Source organism: Hemicordylus capensis, chromosome 1 (genome assembly GCF_027244095.1).
Source record: "Hemicordylus capensis ecotype Gifberg chromosome 1, rHemCap1.1.pri, whole genome shotgun sequence".
Taxonomy (NCBI): Eukaryota; Metazoa; Chordata; class Lepidosauria; order Squamata; family Cordylidae; genus Hemicordylus; species Hemicordylus capensis.
In genome coordinates this window covers 37,575,379-37,596,389 of record NC_069657.1, presented here as the reverse complement: position 1 = coordinate 37,596,389, position 21,011 = coordinate 37,575,379, and the positions used below count along the sequence as shown (strand labels likewise).

Genomic DNA, 21,011 nt, shown 5'->3' with positions numbered 1-21,011 from the left:
CATTCTCCTCAGAGGTAGGGAGTGTATCCTAAACTGGGTTGCTCCTCCCACCTGCTCTGAGACAGGGTCTATCAGAAGAAGGCTTGCCATGGCCATGTGGGTGGGGCTACCCTCTTGGCCTCCAGCTTAGAGCCCCTGGAAAAAAAATAGTGCTAAGCCAAAAATAGATTTAAGCTGAACAACATAACATTAAACAAATAATGACCAACAATCTGAGGTAGGAACACCCCACCCCCAAGGGAATATACTTATTGTGAATGCAATACCACAGGGAGGACCCCAGAAAAGAAACAGCCCCACAGGACAGGACAGAAGTCAAAAAGGGCCAGGCGATGCATGAGAGGGGAGGATACACTCTCTACCACTGAGGAGAATGAACTTGCAGGTAAGTGTCAATGTTTCATTCTCCCTCAGTGGAGGAGTGTATCCTAAGCTGGGACCTGCAAAAGCACCTTAACCTTCCCAGGCAGGAGAGAGAGACTGGTCCTCAATTTGAAACTACTGATTGTAGCACCAGTCTCCTGAATGAGGCATCAGCAGATGCAGATTTTTGAATCTTATGGTGCCTTATGAAGGCAGGCAAGGATGTCCAAGTACTGGCGCCACAGATGTCAACCAAGAGTACTAAGGTGGATATGGCTGCAGAAGTTGCAGCACTCCTGTAGGAATTTTCTATAATTCTCTTGGGTGGAACTAGAGTAAGAGTAAGCCAATTCTATACACTGACAGATCCACCTGGCTAAGGTGGAACTGGACACCTTAGAACCTAGAGAGCAATCTTGGAAAGAAACATTTGGAAACGCTAAAGGTCTTGATATGCCACAAAAAGACCCTGACAGCCTTCTGTATATCCAAGGTGTGACATGCTTTCTCCTTAGGGAAGAAGGGTGGGGACAGAAAGATGGTAACATGAGTTCTTGTGATCTATGAAAAAGAGAATTTACTTTACATATAAAGGTTGTTCTTATGAGAAACCTATACACAGGACAGGAAGCCACAGTCCAGATGGAACATGGTGAAACAGACTGGTTCCAGATTGGCAAAGGAGTAAGACAAGGCCGTATACTTTCTCTTTACCTATTCAACATATATGCTGAACATATACTGAGGGAAGCTAGATTGGAAGAAGATGAGCAGGGTTTTAGAGTTGGAGGAAGAAACATCAATAACCTGCGCTACGCTGATGACACTTCTCTGATAGCTGAGGATGCGGATGATCTGCAAGCTCTAGTAGTGAAAGTCAAGGAGTACAGTGAAAAAATTGGACTATGACTAAATGTAAAGAAGACTATACTAATGGTAACAAGTACAGCAACCAGCCTCAGAATTGACAGTGAAGACACTGAAGTGGTAGATAGCTTCTGCCTTTTAGGATCAACCACCAACAGTAAAGGATCCAGCAGTCAAGAAATATGCCACAGACTAGCACTTGGTAGGACTTGGTTGGTAGCACTTGGAAGGCCTTGGAAAGGATATTTAGCTGCTGTGATGTGACTATACCTACAAAGATTAGAATCATTTGGACAATGATTTTTCCCGTGACACTTTATGGATGCAGAAGCTGGACTTTGAAGAAGCAGGACAGAAAAAGTATTGATGCTTTTGAACTTTGGTGCTGGAAAAGACTTTTGAGGATACCAAGGACAGCCAGGAAAACAAATAAATGGATTATAGAACAAATCAATCAAGAATTTTCACTAAGGCACAAATGACCAGGCTCAAACTATCATACTTTGGACACATTATGCAAGGACCCAGCTCCCTTGAGAAGTCCATAATGCTAAGAAAAGTTGCAGGAAAGAGGAGAGGATGACCAGCAGCAAGGTGGATGGACTCGATTATGACAGCAATGAATGTACCACTGAGGGACCTTAAAGGCCAAGTCGAAGACAGATCATCCTGGAGAGAATCTTTCTATATGGTCGCTTAGAGTCGACACTACCTTGTCGGCACTTAATCAATCATCAGTCAATAAAGTAGGGTCTGTCCTTAGGAGCACATAGTCAGGGAAAATGAAACAAAACTTGTGAATGGAAATAGCCCCCAACTCTGACACCCTGCGTGCAGATGTAATGTGCATGCAGATTACATTGTAATCATGATCAGGAGGACGACCTTGAGGGATAGGAATTTTAAAGAAACCGACCTGAGCAGTTCGAATGGAACTCTGGTCAAGGCCACAAGGACCCTGTTCGGATCTCAGGTAGGGAACCTGTGGCTTAAGAATGGAAGGCTTAAGAATGGAGGTTTAAGAATGGAAGTGCCTTTTAGGAACCTTCTATAATATTTATTAGTAGTAAGGCCAGAGCTACCATCTGCATCCAGAACTGATGCAATGGCTGCCACCTGAGGCCTGGGAGTATTGGGAAAGAGCCCTCTATCCAGACCCTTCTGCAAGAAAACTAACAAGTGGGAGGCTGACGCAACTAAAGGAGAAACTGACTGAGTTTTCAACAGCCCACCAAGGTCTTCCAGGTGGATTGGTAGATTCTATTAGTAGACAGCCTTCAAGAGGCCAGGCTGGTACTCAAGATGCTTTGAGAATAACTGCCAGCCCCTAATGAGCTCTGCTCAACCTCCAAGTGAACAATTTCATCCACTCTGGTTCTGGATGGAAAACCAGAACTTAATTGAGAAACTGAGGATCTGATCCAAAGTTCAGAAATGCCTCCAAGGAAAGCGTCACCGGGTTCAAGAACCACGGCCAATGCCAGTTGGGTGCAAATAGAATGATTTACTCACTAAGGGAGTAGACCCCGTGAATTGTTTGAGGAATGATACCTGTTGAAGGAAACACATACAGCAAACCTTCTGGCCATGGTACTGTCAGTGCGTCTATGTCTTCTGCTCCTATCAATTGGTATCTGGAGATGAAACGGGGATGTTTGTCATGGTGAACAGGTCCATGAGAGGTGTTTTGAACTCTTGCAGTATCTGATGGAAGGCCTTGGAGCTGAGAGACCACTCCTCCTGGTTGAACTGGAACCAGCTCAGCCAACCTGCAACTGTGTTCAGTTCTCCTTTTACATGGTCTGCTGATAGGGATAGGAATTTGGCCTCAGCCCATGATAGTAAGAGTGTTGTGTCCTGCATCAGGAACCAAGATTTAGTGCTTCCCTGCCAATTTATGTGAGCCTTTGTGGTGGCATTGTCTGTCCTGACAAGGGCATGCATGTGCCTGATGATGGGGAGGAATTCCCAGAGCGTGTTCTGGACTGCTAGCAACTTCAGCCATTGTATGATGTGCTGTCTCTCAACTGCTAACTACTGGCCTTGTACTAGGTGGTGGAAGCAATGTGCCCCCCACCCCCACAGATTGGCATCTATCATTATTTGCACCTGTGATCTGTGGAAGGACATGAATTCACTTCAGTGTGGCCGACAAAGTCTACCATGTGAGTGAGGATATCTCCTTCTTGTTGACGTGAGGAGATCTTTCTTCTGAATTACCATCAGAATGGAGCACAGGGAATCCATATGATTTAAGTACTTTAATTCCAGAATGGCTCTCCACTCTCCGTTCTTCTTCGGTACAATGAAAAAGATTGAGTACACCTCCTTTCAATGTTCCGATGGAGGAACTGGTTTGATGGCTCAAATCTGGAAAATATGCTGAATGGCGTATAACAATAGTTTGTATTTGCCCTTCTTTCGGTACCTGGGGAATGGCAGAGACCTGTCTGGGGGCTGAAAGAAGAATTCTAGGGAATAACCCTGGGAGGTGATCTGGTGGAACCACGCGTCTGAGGATGTTTGGCGCCATGTGAGAGCCAAGCTCCGCAGAAGTCACCCCTGCCCCCACCCTGCACTTGTTGGGAATAGTCAAAATGGCAGATGAGTAAACTTTCAACGTGTAAGTGGGCTAACTTGTGAACCACTTAACCAATTTGAACCAAATTGGCTACAGCTGTAGGGACACATAGGTATGCCCTAATGGTGTGGTGTGTGATGATGTCATCCACTCCAGTTCAAGATGGCGGCCACATGAACATCTGAGGTGCGAGCGAGCTAATTTGTGGACTGTCTAACCCATTTGAACCAAACTGGGTACAGTTGCAGTGAGTGACTCAAAGGGGCACCTCAATGGCAGTCTGTGATGATGTCATCCAACCTGATTTCAGATGGAGAAAGCGTAGACTTTGGAGGCACAAGTGGGCTAACTTGTGAACCACTTAACCGATTTAAACCAAATTTGCTGCAGCTGTAGGGACAAATAGGGATAACTCAATGGCGTAGTTTGTGATGATGTCATTCACCCCAATCCAAGATGGCAGATGCATGAACATTTGAGGCGCAATAATCTAACTTGTGGACCTCAGTTTAAACCAAATTTAGTCCAGTTGTGTAGACAGTGAAAGGAAAGTAGGTGGATTAGTTCTTACTAGAACAACTTGTTATCTTTTATCTCAACCACGACCAGGTCAAGGACTTCACTGCGAAGCTTCCCATCCTTGAAGGGTGAACTAGCCAAATTAAGGAGAATTTATTTAAGTCATGGGGAGTTGGAGACCAGCACTCCAATCTGCTAGATGAATTACTAGAAGGCTCCCTGGGTCTCTTAATGTTAGAGTGCCCCCTAGGGTTAGTATTGCCGGCTGGGACAGTGGAGGGGCCTGGAGGCAATGATGGTGGGAATTCACACCCTGGGATGGAATTGGTGGAAACTGGAGAGATTCCAGTTTCCAGAGAGTTGCTTCTTGAAAGGTTTCTGCACCACCAGTCACCTGAGAAGAGTCTGGATGTGCAAGGGAATCTCATCCATGGTCTCTTCCCCTGGGCCAGATACACCAGATGTGTGGGGGCTGTGGGGGCTAAAGACTCACCCTTCAGTTGGTTGAGCCTGTGCTGCCCACTGGTGGTTTGTGCTGGCTCCGGCTGTCCAGATGCCTGGCCAGGCCCCTCCAGACTCAGGTTCCAGGATAACCAAGCCCCTGTGGCCAGGAGTATTGGGAGTAGAGATCCGTGACCACTTGTTTGAGGGCTTTTGTTTAGCTGAGGCCTTGGGGAGGGAGAGTACCTCCTTTGGCTTCTTGGGATGGGCTTCAGTGATGATAGTCATTGGCACTCCTGCCAGCAAACCGAAGCAGCGGCAGAGTCCTCAGAGAGAGGAGGAGGGCTCTCTCTCATGACTATGGGCATGAGCTGCCATGTTGTAGAAGCTGCGATGTGCTGCTGCAGACCCAGAATCACAGCTCTCCAGCAACTGAAGAGCTGTGCTGCCATGCTTCCATCTCCCTTCCCCGCTAACTTGTTGCTAAGCTACACAAAGAAAAGCATAAGGGGGGGGGGAGAAAAACAGTCAAAGAAGTTTGCTCCAAGCTGATGAAAGAGGCGCCTGCTCAGGGCAAGACAGAGCAAAAACTGGAGGCCGAGGGGGTAGCCCCTCCTTTACCAGCCACAGCAAGCCTCCTTCTGACTGGCCCTTTCTTGAAGCAGGTGGGAAGAGCAACCAAACTTAGGATACATTCGTTCACTGAGGGAGAAAATAGCTTTACTCCCCTACCCCAGTGCTGTGGTTCCAATCTGAATGCCCTTTCCCTATGGCTGCATTTACCTTTTTGATGACAAGTGGGAGACCAGATTACAAGTTTCCATAAGTCATGTCTAGTTCAGATTTTAGATGTCAAAATCTATGTAAAGCAGAATAATGCAAGTGGTCTGCTTTTTAGCAAAAATTCAGGTGTACATACCCATGAACAAAGTGCAATCTTATACTATTGATTGGAGCTCGTTCTCTTCTTTTTGAAGCTGCAGTTTTTCGTTTTTCTTTGCATTGCTCTTTAAGCTGAGGTAGATCTTCTTTGTAAACCTTAGCAGAGAATATACAGGTTCTCTGTAATTGTGCATATCTGAAAAGCAAATCTTTCTGAGGAATAGAGGTTTTCAGTCAATTTCCTTTCCTTTCTACATGAATAGCATACTGGACGAAGCTTCAATAACACTGAACAGCAATTGCAATACAGTTGATCACAGTATAGAATAAAGAATTATGAGTACATGCAACTTTTGCTCCTTCTGAGCACATGGAATACTTGGACAAATTTCCACTAGCTGGCATCCTGACTAATGAAGAGCTGGAGGAAGGATGTTGTGCTAGTGCAAAGCTGTTGCACTAGCTACTTGCACAGGCATCTACAAATCCACTTGCCAGCTCACCACTGGCGAGTGGCCCCAGCCCTCTGGTGAGCAGTATACGCAGTATCACACAAATCTCCTCTCCAGAGGTCTCATTTTCACTGCCATTTTTGAGAAGGTAAGAAAGAACAGGAATCCTTTCTGAGGAGTAGGAGAGAGCTCCTACTGTTTCTTACCATCTCCATCTCCCATTGCAAATGACAGAAGACCTACTTCCCTCCTAAGACCTCTGCCTGTGTGCCAGAAAAGAATCAGAGGAAAGAGAGGAGATTGGTGGCGATCACAAATAATATTTGGCTAGTGAGATAAGCCTCAATTTGTGGATCCCTATACTTGCACCAAATCTAGAGACTGCATTCTAGACTAGTGTTCTGCTACTACAAGCATACTTGTGCTCGCACAAACTGTAGCATGTCTCATTTGTTTTAAAGGGAAATTTTGCACAGGAGTACTATGTTGCAAAAGCATTATTATTATTATTATTATTATTATTTCGATTTCTATACCACCCTTCCAAAAATGGCTCATGGTGGTTTACACAGAGAAATAACAAATAAATAAGATGGCTAACAATGACACAAATCCCCATTTGAAGTACAACTATGTAATCTTCTTGTGCTAGCCAACTTTGTTATGCATGAACTCGGTTAGTCAGGATGTAAACAGGTTGCTTACCTATAACAGATTATCCTTGAGTGATCCTAGGTATTCACACCACTGGAGGGATACACGCCTGTGCAGGAGTCCGTTTGGGAAGATTCCAAAGCTTCGTGCTGTGCTCCTGACTCTGCCCACGGAAAGGGGATGGGAAAAGACAGTAGAGGCATCCATCCCCATATGACAACTGGAGATGGCGGCAAGATGGATCCTAATAGATGCATTAGAGAGACCAGTCAATTTCAGACTAGAAAGATATTTTAATATTTGCAATATGGTAGCCTTTGTAGGCGAGAAGGAGTGTTCTGCCGCATATCATGTGAAATGTTTCCTCTTTGCAGCATACATTTTCCTTATAGAAGGGTTTTGGGGTTTTTTTGTTGAAGAGGATCTCTTCTAACAGTCAGTTGCTGGGCTCAGCAACTTGATTCTCCACATGATGAGTTTCAGCATCTTGATGTCGGGATACAACACCTGTCCATGATGCATGGACAGCAGGTCTGGAGCAGCCCATAGGGGTCAGGATCTGCCCCTGGAAAGTCTCAACACAGTAAGATACCACGCTTGATGTGGCCAATGACCAGGGTGACTAGAATGCAATCCGTCCCCTGATGGATGATCCTGTTGAGGACATGCGGGATCAAGGGAATAGGACCTAAGGGGTATACTTGTGAGTCAAATGGGCCGTAACCCAAAATTTGGCTTTTAAAAAGCCAATCTGGCAACTATGTCCACAGAATGAGGAAGGCATCCCCCATGGAGTTGGTGCCTACGGCTGCCGTTGAACAGAATAGATCTCATCTCACATTCTCTGGCGCAAATAAGTTCACTTCTGGGAATCCCCATGTGTGGAAGATGGGTAACAGGTAGGTTATGGACACGCTCCATTAGTGAGCGTCCGAATGATGCAGTGTGCGGCTCAACGAAACAGCTTCCACACTGTCAATGCCTTTGATGTGGATTGCAACGGGGTGAATTTCATGCTGGATGCACTATTCCCAGATCTTCAATGCCAAGCCGCATGGGGGGGTGAGATAGTACCCCTTGATTGTTCACATATGCAATGGCTTCTGTGTTGTCCATCACAAGTTGGACTACATTGCCCTGTAACAATGGCCTGAGGACCTTCAAACCCAGGAAGCATTCCAACAGCTCCAGCACATTTATGTGGAGTAGCTTCTGAATGCCGTTCCAAGACCCATTCACTTTGTAAGTTTGGCAATGGGCTCCCCACCCTTTGTTGGAAGTGTCCAAAGTCACAATCACCTGCGGAAAATGTGGTTGGAAGGGAATCTTGGCTTTCAGGTTTTCCCAAAAGGACCACCACAGGAGAGAGTTTCGAATGGCTTGTGGTATACACATAAGCTGTTTTGGGGAGCCGTAAAGGAGACTGAAATTCCTCAAAAACCAAAGTTGCAGGGGGTGCATGCGTAGTTTCGCATGGGCAACCACACTGGCCCAGTAAAATTTGTACTTGGTGCACAGACTTCGTAGAGACTGAGACAGCCAGTTTTACATGATGCAGCAGCTTGATCATCCATTCTTCTGGAAGGAAAATCTTCATTTGGTTGCATGCAACAAGGCTCCTATAACAGGATGGACCTTGCAGGAGTCATCTTTGACTTTTTGTGGTTCACATAGATGCTTAAGTCTTCGAGGGTGAGCAGAAGGATCTTTAAATCCTGCTCTAGTTAGTCCTTGGACTGGGTTGTCAAAAGCCAGTCATCCAAGTACGGGTATACCTCCAGACCAAGGCGACGGTGATGGGCGATCACCACAGCCATCACTTTGGCAAACACCCTTGGGGCAGTGGAAAGTCCAAAGGGTAGGACCTTGTATTGAGAGGCTCAAGGGCTAACCATGAAATGAAGTTATTTCCTGTGTTTTTGATGGAACCGGACATGAAAGTAAGCATCTTTTAAACTGATGGCGACAAGCCATCTGTCTCCCACCAGAAGCTGAATTATAGATGCAATGGAGATTAGAAATGTGCATGAATTGATTTTTTCAATTCAATTTGTGCCTGAATCGAATCACCCCTGATTTGTTTTGTGTCCTAATCTTTCCCCACGAATCACCTCAGATTCAGTTTGGATTTGATTTGATTTGGATTGATTTAGACCACTTATAAAGTTCCTAAGGGCACCACATTTGGGTGGTGGGTAGGTCCCCATGGATGCCACTTACCACCCAAATTCCAAGGCAGTGAATGATTTTTAATGGTTGATTTTTAACGATTGGTTGACTTTTAATGATTTTTAAAAGTCTTTACTGATTTTGTATATTTCTGCCATAGGAAATAAATGGGGATTTGAAGTCACCCTATCCTAACTCTAACATAGACCCCCAGCTTTAATTTAAAAGAAAAAGCTAAGCTCTAGCCCTTGGAGAAGTAGAGTTATAGAGCAAAATGTGCGGTCACTATTTTTCAAGTTTTTGGATTCTTTGGTGTATAATAATTTTTCTTCATAATGAATCCCTATGAAGATTCATTGCACATCTTCATTTCTTCTGTTTATTTTGACTGTCATTGGACACTGCCACCTGTCCACTGCCATGTGCCAACTACATACCCACCCACCTGCAAGGCTGTGGGGTACTCAGTTCATTTTTTAGGAATTGTGAAGAGTTCCCTCATAATGAATCCCTATGAGGATTCATTATACGCCTTCATTTCTTCTGTTCATTTTGACTGTCATTGGACAGTGCCAACTGTCAACTGCCATGTGTCAACTAGATCCCACCCCACCTACTGGGGTACTCAGTTTTTTAGGAATTTTTGAAGTGTTTAGATTCTTTGGTGTCTTCATTACACACATTCATTTCTTCTGTTCATTTTGACCCCACTGCTTTGCAGGTGGGAGTGCAGAATTAGTAGCATCCCATGTTCCAATGACCCCCACAACCCACTGGGTACTCAGTTTATATTTTAGGCATTTTTGAAGTGTTGAGACTCTTTGGTGTGTAATGAATCCTCATAGGGACTCATTATGAGGAAAGGTTATTAGACACCAAAGAGTCTAAACACTTTAAAAAAAATCCTAGAACATAAATTGAGTAGCACCCCACTGTCTTGTGGGTGTGAGGGGGAGTGTAACAACAACAACAAATATTTGGCTTTTCAACAAATGTTTCCAAAGTGGTTTACACCGAAACAACAAACAAACAAACAAACAAACAAACAAACAAGATGGATCCAAGTCCCCAAAAGGCTCACAATCTAAAAAGAAACACAAGATAGACACCAGCAACAATCACTGGAGGTACTGTGCTGGGGATGGATAGGGCCAGTTACTCTCCCCCTGCTAAATAAAGAGAATCACCACATTAAAAAGGTGTCTCTTTGCCCAGTTAGTAGTTGGCACATGGCAGTTGACAGTTGGCACTGTCCAAAGGCAGCCAAAATGAATAGAAGAAATGAAGCTGTGTAATGAAACTTCATAGGGATTCGTTGAGGAAAAGTTATTATACACCAAAGAATCCAAACACTTGAAAAATAGTGACCATACATTTTGCTCCATAACTCCATTTCTACAAGGATTTGGACCTGAATCTAGCCAATGAACCACAAGGGCAATTTGTTCTGCCTCCAAATCACCTGAATCAGCTAGATTTGGGTACAAATTGATTTGTATATCCCTAATGGAGATAATGTGGAAATTGGTCGTCCATACAAATTTGTTGAGTGCCCGGAGGTCTGGAATAGGACAAATTCCTCTGTCCGGCACTTGGAAATATCTGGAATAGAACCCGCTGCCCTGGAATGGCTGGGGGACGGGTTCTTTCACATCTCTCTCCAAAAGTGATACCACCTCCACTTGTAGAGTGGGAGTAGGAGTGGTCGATCGTATACCCATGAACCAGAGGAGGGTATGAAATTGTATGGCATAGCCTAATTGTACTATGGAAAGCACCCATTTGTCCATAGTTATGAGTTTCTAATTGTCCAGATGATGAGATATCATGGGTACTTGTGAAGGAGTGCCCAAGTTATCAAAGACTCTGTTTAGAGTTCTTGCCTTGTTCGGGGCATTGAGTATTGAATTTCCCCCTATGCTGATATGGTTTAGCGGGGTGTTTTGAAGATTTCTTGAAGTCATGCTTATCAGTGGGTTTGTATTGAGACCGATATTCCCATAGGCAGAGTTAGGTGCATAGGGCTGCTTTGGCTTAGATTGATAGCCAGTCTGAGTAGTCAAGACTGCAAATGACTTCACTGTCAATTTTGATTTTTAAAAAAACACCTTTTCCAAGGTGTCATCAGTTTTGGAGTTGAAGAGACCTTCACCCTCAAAAGGGAAATCCTCAGTTTTCTCCCTGGTCTCATATTGCAAAGTGGAGGAGCAAAGCCAGGCATGATGGGTTCACATAGCTATTGAACCTGTCATATTTTTCGACTCACAGCCCATCAGATGGTGGGCCATGCTAATATGCTATCTGGTGATCAGTGGATCTATTCTGGAGTCCGTTGGCTTTAGCCTGCATGTCTTCTGGCCTGGTCTCAGCAAGCTCCTTCCATAAGTAGTGCTGATAGAGCAACATGCACACAGTGTAATTAGCAATACGAATTGTAAGTGTGCTAGTTGAATAGAAACTTCCCCCAATGGAGTCCAACTTACGACCCTCCTTGTCGGAGCTGCATGTTGTCTGCCCAAACGAGAAGATGATGAATAGTTTATTACCAATGAGTTGGGCTGCAGGTGTTTAAAGAGGTATTTGCAACCCTTTTCCTGGACCTCGTACATTTCAACTTTCAAGTTGTCTTGAAGTGGGGGCAGTAGTAGATGGTTTCTTCCAAGCTTGCTTGGAGGCCTGTAAAAGGACTGGCAGCATAGGTAAGGCAGTGGGTTGAGAAGCTTTTACGTTTGCAAGAACTTATACAAGGGACCTTCAATGTTCTTGGTGACCTGTTTAAGGCTAAGGCCCAAAGTCTTGGCCATGTCAGAGATCAAGATGTGATAGTTCTTATGTTCCTCTTTAGATGAATCAGAGACCTTTTAAAGCACCTCATCATGCAGGGACGGGTCTGATGGGGCTTCACTGGTTTGTGAGTCCATGTCCAAATCCAGTGCAGGGACCTCAGGAACAGGGGAGGGTTCACCAAATGACTGGGTACCTCGTGGTGTATTTTCTGGGGATATTGAAGCCAGACTTTGGGGTTCAACTGGCAAAACAGGTTGTACAGGTGGAAGTATTGGTGCCACTGGATGTAGTGGATCCAATGGAATGGTTGGTGCAAGAGGCGACCCTGGGTCAGTCTGTGTTGATATTGTAGCTTGAATTGTATGGAATGACCGCAAGCCCAAGGTGACTGTATGCGTCACCTCTCTGGAATGAAGATAGTCTTGTGGGCATAAAAATATCCCCTCATCCCTTACGGGGTCAGTGTAATGCATTACACATAGAGGTTGAGTGTAATGATCAGTATGTGTAAAACCATCAAAGGATAGAGTGGGAGTTGAAGGATGTCAAAAGGAAAAGACTGATAAGACTTGATAGGCACAGTCCCCTCCTTGGCAGTGCCACTAATGAAGTAGGGTGCATAGGACTATACAAGTGTGAACTCCAGGGCTTCTCAATTTCCCACTCAATCAAATTATCTCTCTCATCTTCCATCAGATGGCTATGAGTGACAGGGGGAAAAGGGGGGTCTTCAGGACTTCAACATCATCAGTATCACTGAGGTTGATGATACTGGGACGGGATGGAGAAAACGTATAGACATCCTGAGATAGGGCCCATTTGCCTTTGAAGGTAGAGCCAAGATATTACACTGGGGAATTTCAGTCATTACCGACAGCGAGCGGCTGGTCATTAGGGAGTTTAGAGTCAGCATCCCTTCATGCCGTGTCTCTTTTATAGGCACAATTTTCAGCTTCAATATAGTCAATTTCTGTACCGAAGACGGCAACACATTTCCTGATATCGACACTTCCTTCGGTAGCAAGGGTGTCAACATCGACAGCAGGGGTTTCAGGTGCTTGGATTTCGGAGATTTCCCCAGTGTCAGCTGTTTTGACATATCAGATTTTTCTGATGTCAAGGGCTTTGATGTTGAGTCTAACTTTGTTTTCTTGGAGGTGGTAGACTTCGAAGCCATGGATGAAGAGTTGGCATACCATTTCAGTTCAGATTTAGCCTTTCCTGGTTTGACCTCTTTCAAAGTAGGGGAAGAGGGCTTCGGCACATTTTCCTTCGACATCGGCATTGGAGTCTAAAGGCGACTGGATTTTGGACTTCGGGTATTCCGAGTAGAGGTCGGTGTCGAGTTTGCCATATCTTTAGAGGACTTTGCAGATGGAGTCACTGTCTTCAACACTGAAGGAGTGGTTGGCTATGATACTGGAGGGACCGACAAACTCGATTTTAAAAATTATGTTCTTCTCCTGGAGGGAGAAGACACAAGGAATGCTGATCTGAAGAGGGGAAAGCGGTGTTACATTTTCCACATCTCTTAATCCTATTTTTCTTTCTGTCCATCATGAAAACTGTCCGACAAACAAGAAAACAATTATATTCTCTCTCAAGAAGATATACAATAATACAGTTTTTCTCTCACTTATCCAAATGGCTGAGGAGGCGAACCCCAGCCAAGCAAAGAACCTTCCAAGGTGTCTGTACTGGTTGGCGTTTGGAAAGGAGCTGAGGAAAGCAGTGCTTTGCCCACCCTTCTGACGGATGCATGTGCACCGTGGGCAGAATCGGGAGCGCCATGTGAAGCTTTAGAATGTATCCCCCAGTGGTGTGAATACACTGAGATCACTTCAAGGATCAGCCATTTGCTTCAGAGGTCTACATAAGAGGGCTGGATAAAATACACCATGGGCACAGTCAATAATTCTGCTGTGGTGTGCTGATGCAACTCTAATGTAGTACTAGGTCAGCTCCGGCAACTGATTAGAATAGTTGCAGAAACTCCTAGTCAGAGAAGTAACCATGCACTGCCATGATTGTATTTTAACATTTGTAGCTGATTATTGTTGTGTTTATCGTATGTGTAAGCTGCCTTAATTCCTTCATAAAATTAAACGGTGGAGTACATTTTTTAAAAAGATTAAAACCCTTTTTGAAGCATTTAAAGGTCCTGGCCAACAGTTATTGCAATTGTTCTAACCAATCACAGCAGTATCACTGGTTCTTGAGCAACCTATGAAATGTGCAATATCCACATTCTAGGTAAACCCAATGTTTGACAGGGCTGGGTCAGGGGACATCAGTGCAGCAGGTTTGAGGATTGTACTTCTTTTTAATGATATGGCATAATACCTGTCGACGGTAGGTGAGTTGTGTCTCTTGTTCAATTTCAGAGTCCAGCTCTGGAACATCAGATTGATCAGAATCGGATTCTTCACTATTCGAGTCAACAAGGCTTTCTGTAATAAAAAATAAAATTGATATTAAACAACAGAATAAAGTAAAGATAATAAAAATACTCAACTAAATATACTAGGGCCATTCATGCGACCTACTGGGCTGGTGGGAGAAAGGCTTTGCAAACTTTGCCTTCCCCCCAGATGATCGATCTGTCCTTGGTGGGAGCACAGAATGTGCTCCCACATGATCAGGCCTGCTCCACGCAACACAGAGCAGGTGAATCGCTCTGAGGCCAGGACTCATTATCCCGGCCTCCGAGCATCCCACAGTGCACCACAAGCTGAGTGCAATGCACTGGGGGATTCGCCCCAGAGGACGGGCTCTAGGTGCCCATCTCTTTGTGACATTTGATCCCAGGAACCAAGCTAAGGGTATGTTTGTGCCCTCAACCTTGGCTATGAACCAGGCTTAAGCACTGGGTGTGGCGCCGCTGGGTCTTGGCTGCCTAAGACTGGGCTTGGTTGCTCATGAGAACAGCCTCACCAAATAATAAAAAAGAAGTCCCAAGAATGCTCAAATCTTAAGAACACATCAGAAACAAATATTTGTTTTCCAGTTTATCTTCTTCAATTCTAAATGTATAAATATTCTACGTAAGTAAACAGTTGAGGTGAAAGTCTAAATGGGATTATGGCTGTCCAAATTTCCTACGCAGTTGTTTATGCTCTATAGGTAGTGTCTAAAAGGTTATTTCCCCTGATTTATCAATATCTAGTGTTGGCACAAAACAAGAAAGATTTGCATATTCAATTAAGACTGAATGGTGAAGAAGTTTAAGCTTGTGTTGAACTGCAAGAAAGGAAACTGTTCCAGTGATGTCATCAGAGGGACAAAATAAAGGGAACACTCCCATGTGACTTTTGAAACTGTGGGTCAGATTTTGATTCTTTTTCAGTTACTATAATCCATAATTTCATTGACTTTCCTTTCACAGCCTTCTGATGATGGACAAGCTTCAATACTGTGTGGAATCAGTAATGGAATGGATGAGGATGAAAAGATTGAAGCTTAATCCAGTCCAGATAGAGATGCTGTTTGTGGGTGGTTTATCTGATCCCTTATCCAAGGGATCATGCTTGAAGTCTGGGAGTGTTGATAGATCTAGCTTTGTTACTGAGGGCTCAAGCCACATCCAGAGTTCAAAGCATTTTTCACCAGCTGAGGCTGATATGCCAGCCTTTTCTGGAAAGAGATAGCCTGGCCACAGTTATCCATGCTTCAATAATCTATAAACTAGATTACTTCAATATGTTACACACACTGCTAAATGAGCAGAGGGACCTTTTAAAAATGGTGATTCTCTTTATTTAGCAGGGGGGGAGGAACCGGCCCTTTTCAACCCCAGCACAGCATCCCTCCAATGGCTGTTGCTGGTATCTATCATGTTTCTTTTTAGATTTTAAGCCCTTTGGGGACAGGGAGCCATTTTATTTATTTATATTGATGTAAATCGCTTTGGGAACTTCTGTTGAAAAGCAGTACATAAATATTGATCATATTTGTATTACACAAGGAATTGCCTTTGAAGATTTATCAGAAATTTCAGTTAAATCAAAATACAGCTGCTAGGTTACTGACTGGCCATTCCATTAAATTGGCCATTACACGTATGTGAGAATGGGTGTCCTATCAACGTCACAATAACAGGACCAATATGAACCAAACTGGGTATAGTTGTAGGGACAAACAGGGACACTGTCATCCACCCCGATTCAAGATGGCGGACATGTAAATATTTGAGGAACAAGTGGGCTAACTTGTGGACTATCTAACCAATTTGAACTTAATTTGGTACAGTTGTAGTGAGTGACACACAGGGACACCTCAATGGTATAGTTTGTAATGATGTAATCCACCCTGATCCAAGATGGCAGATGTGTGAATGTTTGAGGCACAAGAGAGCTAACTTGTGGATAGCCTAATGGATCTGAACCAAATTTGGTACAGTTGTAATGAGTGTGCTGATGTAATCCATCCCAATTCAATATGGTGGGCACACGAACATTTGAGGCACAATTGGGCTAATGTGTGAACCGCCTAACTTATTTGAGAAAAAATTTCTACAGGTGTAGGGACACATAGGGACGGCTGAAGGGCATGGTTTGTAATGATGTCATCTACCCCAATTCAAGATGGCAGACACATGAACTGAGAGAGATTCCTGCCTGCAACCTTGGACAAGCCGCTGCCAGTCTGTATAGACAATACAGAGCTAGATGGTCCTATGGTCTGACTCAGTACATGGCAGCTTCCTATGCTCCTATGAGGCGCAAGCAGGCTGGCTTGTGAACTGCCTAACCAATTTGGACCATTTAGTCCAGTTGTAGGGATAGTGAAAGGAAAGCAGGTCGATTAGTTCTTACTTAAACAACTTGTTTAATAACAAAGCTGGCTGTGAGTCCATCTCTGAGCATCATTCAAAGTGCTGGTGCTTGCCTTTAATACCCTAAATGGCCTGAGACCCAAGTACTTAAAGGGTGTCCTTTTCCTACATACAGTTGCCTGAATATTAAGATCTTCCTAAGAAGACTTTCAGCATGTCCCCACCTTCTGAAGTGAGGCTGGTAGTGAGCAGGAATAGGGCCTTTTCAATTGTGGCACCTCACATAAGATATGTCCTCCACAGAGAGGCTGCCTGCTGCCAAGATTGATATCTTTTTGGTGCCAGGCACCTGTTTATCTACTCAGGCCTTCCAACATGTGATCTAGCTTTTATGCTTCTGCTTAACATTGTTTTGGTAATTTATTTGTTTTAATTTGATATTGTTTTTATAATTGTTGTGAACTATCTTACATGTTTTGTGAACTGAAGAATGGTATAAAAATGTTTTGAATAAAGAAATAAACCAACACTTCATAATTCAATAAAGACAGATACTCATAACACTAAGTAAAGACAATATTTCCAGCAGTGAGGGAGAACTGAGATGATGGAGAGAGTAAAAAATAGAATATAAACTCAAGAAAATGAACAAACAAGAGAGGAATGATGGAGGAATAGGGATGTCTCCTAAATCTCATATAGCATTTTTAGTAGTATTACTCCATTAAGCAGCTAACCATTAAGTAGTGTTGCAATTTTTTTGTCTGAAGTGTAGTAATTTGTTTAAAAATCTGTTTGAAGATTCACATTTCCCTAGCACAGCAAACATGCTCTCCTGATTGAGGTAAATATGACATCAGCACTGTTCAACTTGCTTACAATGTCTGGGAGGACTGATTCAGTTTGTGTGAATTGTTTAACCCTGATTCCTAAAAATGACTGAAAAGAATTTTTTCCCCTTGAAATGACATTCAGGAAATCTATCATGTATTGATTCCTGCATGACTGTATGTTTCTTTGCTGGCAATGAAGATTCCATAAGAGTGGAAATGAGGGAAGTGAAGACCACAAGGTTAATATCAGAGTTGGTTCTATAACACAAACAATCTCCCCTCCCCAAAGAGCCACTGTCGCATATGGCATGCCAGTATAAGGGGGGTATACCAGTAGTTCTATTTGATTTTTCTTCATCTTTAAAAAAAACAGGAGGGAGTGACTGTGTAGAAAAGGGAGGGGCGGACAGTGCCTGTTTCTCATTTTTTGGGGTCTTTTTGCCCTAGAAACAGCAGAGAAGAATTTCTGTCAGGGCTGATGAAATCCACCCCTTTCACCTCAGGGCAGGAGAATTCTCTTGAAAATAAAGGGCAACTATTACATTTGAATGGCTTAATTCATGTCTCTGAGGTAGACAGAGCTTGTCCTATCACACAGGCCTCTCAATTGCTTAATAATGGTAAAGTTGCTGCTTCTATATAATAGTGACCTCTTCTTGCATTTTGCTTCATTTTACCTCAGAACTGCTAGGGCTCAGTGGTCCTGTTTGGTTTTTACAACGCTCCAACTTTGTACTGTCATGGACAAATGCAACTCTGGACTAATCTGGCCTTCCTGCTTGACATGAAAGGAGTCATTTTTGTGGCAGAGCTGCTTGGAAGCTGCAAAGAATAGCCTTTGAGCACATGAATGGACACTTCAGCAGTTTCTCTGTATACGTGTCAAGGCCTTATATGCCATTGTTAAGAGACCAGTTCGACTTGAACTAAGAGAAAGAACGCAATTAACCAAAACAATATTTCTGTCTCCGTGCGGAGAAATATCTCAAGGACTAATAACTAAATTAATCTGAATTAGGAGGGGCAAGTGGAATGAATGCTCTCCATTTAAGTGCAGTGTTCTTCTGTGCACACACAGAAGAAACTTTAATCATGAGCTGACTAGATAGTTGGACAGCCAGCCTAGGGCTGGCTGAGAAAATTGACTTTTAAAGAAGCAGAATGGACTGGTTATCTGTTTCAAGAGCCTGCTCTCCAAATGGCTGTGTAGGGCTGTGATGCTGTTCCCTACAGCCTTTGTGTGGTGTTGGCATACACATGGCCAGCGCATGCACTGGAAAAGTGGTCGGGTAGGGACAAACTGGTAAGGAGCTCCTTATCTTCTTTTTAAAGGAACTGCTCCCGACCCCGCTGGTGGGTGCATGAATGGCTCGTGAAACTTGAAAGTTTCAAGTATCTTTCAGATCGAGATAGAGGGGTTTTTTCATGCCTTTGTTTATTAAATTATTATTGCTTATTCTTAAAGAAGATCTTTTTTTAACATGAATTTGTTTTGATGCAAGCCTTTTTTGTGATGTCAAATTTTTTTTGATGCAAGCATTTTCAATGTAAACTTTTTATTCTTTTCTGAGAAGAGCCTGTTTTTATAATGCCAGTATTATAATGTTTATAAGTATTATAATGTTCATAAGTAGATTTTGTTAGACAATAAAAGCTACGTAGAAAAGAGGAAGAGAGTCCATGCCCATAATATGTCCAAAAAATACCCTGGCAACGTTCAGAGAGTGTTTGTTTCATGTTAAAGAGGGTCTGACTGGGATAAAAGAAGTTCCCAGAAAGCTAAAAAACCCTTTATATGGAAGAGTTATCTCAACAGTACCTCATATGCAGAAGTGGCTGCTGAGTTCCTTGCAAGGCCCAGAGGATGTGCAGGACTTTTAACAGTTGCACAGATTTTAACAAATGCACGTTGACAGACAAAAAAATGGCATCAGTTGAATGTTTGCCTGTCATGCAACTGTTAAGTTCTCTGCCCTCTTGGCCTTTACAAGGGGCTCTCCACGAGAGAAGCTCTGAGCAGAAGCACAGTATGCTGCCATTCCATGCTTTCTCCCAGCCGCCCCACATGCTTTCCCAGGCTTCTCTGCGTCACCCCCCACCTGCCTCTGGATGCTCCTGAGAGTCTCTTCAGCTACCCAGCTGTCCCTGTGCTAGCACTGGGTCAGCAATTAAAGAGCCCCCATCACCACTGTGTTATCAGAGGCAATTGCCCTTGTTCTGCTGCCTCCTTGGGATATCTGGGCTGGGATATCTGACATCCTAACCTGACTTTATCAACTTGCACAACCCTAATATTTAGGTTATTATTTGGCTCAAATCATAGAAGAATGAAATATCACAATAAGAGACACATCACTAAAAGATTTCAAATTATTTTCAAACTCAGTTTAATTGATGCATTGCTCACCTTGTGGTGCTATGTGAAGAGCATCTTTCAGCTTCCTTTCAGGAACAAATTTCCACTGAAAAACAGAATGATCTGCTCCACCAATAGAAATAACCCACTGATAATCATGTGACCACCTGACATTTGTCACATGCGCTGAATGACCAAGGTATTTCTTAAACTTTGCCCCTGTAAAAAATATCAGTTTCATTATGTTCCTAATGATCTTATATCTTAAAAACATCATTTTAAGAGTGTTCTGTACAGTGACTTGGATCCAGTGGTGACTTGCATGACTGGAAATTCACTTCTACTCGCACAGGGCGAGGGCCCTGATTTCTGCTAACTTTTTATGCAGCTACAGCTGCCTGTACCCCATCAAACACTGTTCCAGATGGTCCACTGACTTTCTTTCTTAGTCATTTCGATTCATTGACAGAGACAGTAGCAGGAGGAGGAAAAGCTTGTTCCATGAGCAGAAGTTCATTCGAATTCCTTAGGATCCAACCAAGTATACTGCAGAGAACTTGCATTTTGCAATGAGTACCCAGAATGTTGGGGGCAATATGCTAAATCATTGTAAACCGCTTAGAGAGCTCCGGCTATAGAGAGACATTTATATATATATAAATATATATAAAAATATATATAAATGTAAGTGCTATTACTATTGCTATTGCTATTTTGATCGATATAGAAATGTATTAAATAAATAAATAATAAAATAACTTCAATATCCTCACAGGCGACCCTCGTTATTCGCGGGGGCTCCATTCTTGCCTATAGGTGCAAATATGGAAACAGCTAATCACGAAATCTTACCCATTTGGGAATCCAGGGGTTAGGTTCCTACACAAAAAAGGGCTAAAAAAGTGAGGAAGAGGCAGAAATAAGAGAAATAAAGTACTGTACCTTGCTCTCCAGCAATGCCCCCCAACCACCCATTTCTCTTATTTTCCTTGAAAAATCATTGAGGGGGGCGGTTTAAAGAGAGAGAGAGAGAGAGAGAGCCACAAAATGGCTCTGCACTGTAAAAAGTGGCCAGAAATGGCATAGGAAGTCATTTCTGGTCACTCAAAACCACGAATAGCAAATGTTAGCCTATTTTAATACTGCGGATAAAGAAGCCAGGTCTCTAAGACCCGTCCACCGATATGCAAAACCAGTTGTTGAAACCGTGGGTAACAAGGGCCACCTGTACTGTTTTGCTAAACTAGGACACAAAACTAACCAAAGCAACCATTTGTTTGTTCATTAGGGATGTGCACGAACCATGGTTCGAAGACCTTCTTGGATTTGGAAC

General features: G+C 43.4%; 1 protein-coding gene across 12 annotated transcripts in view; it reads right to left on the bottom strand.

The window, feature by feature from the left end:
* Window positions 1-21,011, bottom strand: part of EML5 (EMAP like 5) — a 266,795-nt gene that overhangs the window by 125,738 nt on the left and 120,046 nt on the right. For 9 of the 12 annotated variants that reach the window (XR_008313699.1, XM_053285479.1, XM_053285478.1 and 6 more), the window contains 3 exons: window positions 19,730-19,897; window positions 14,059-14,165; window positions 5,691-5,866 (listed from right to left, as the gene is read on the bottom strand). Coding sequence is in view for 11 of the 12 variants with exons in the window: in XM_053285479.1 (XP_053141454.1) it covers window positions 5,691-5,866; window positions 14,059-14,165; window positions 19,730-19,897 (451 nt within the window). In the remaining variant the exon portion in view is untranslated. The remainder of the gene's footprint in view (window positions 1-5,690; window positions 5,867-14,058; window positions 14,166-19,729; window positions 19,898-21,011) is intronic. The other 3 variants (XM_053285472.1, XM_053285473.1, XM_053285474.1) reach the window with 1 other exon arrangement.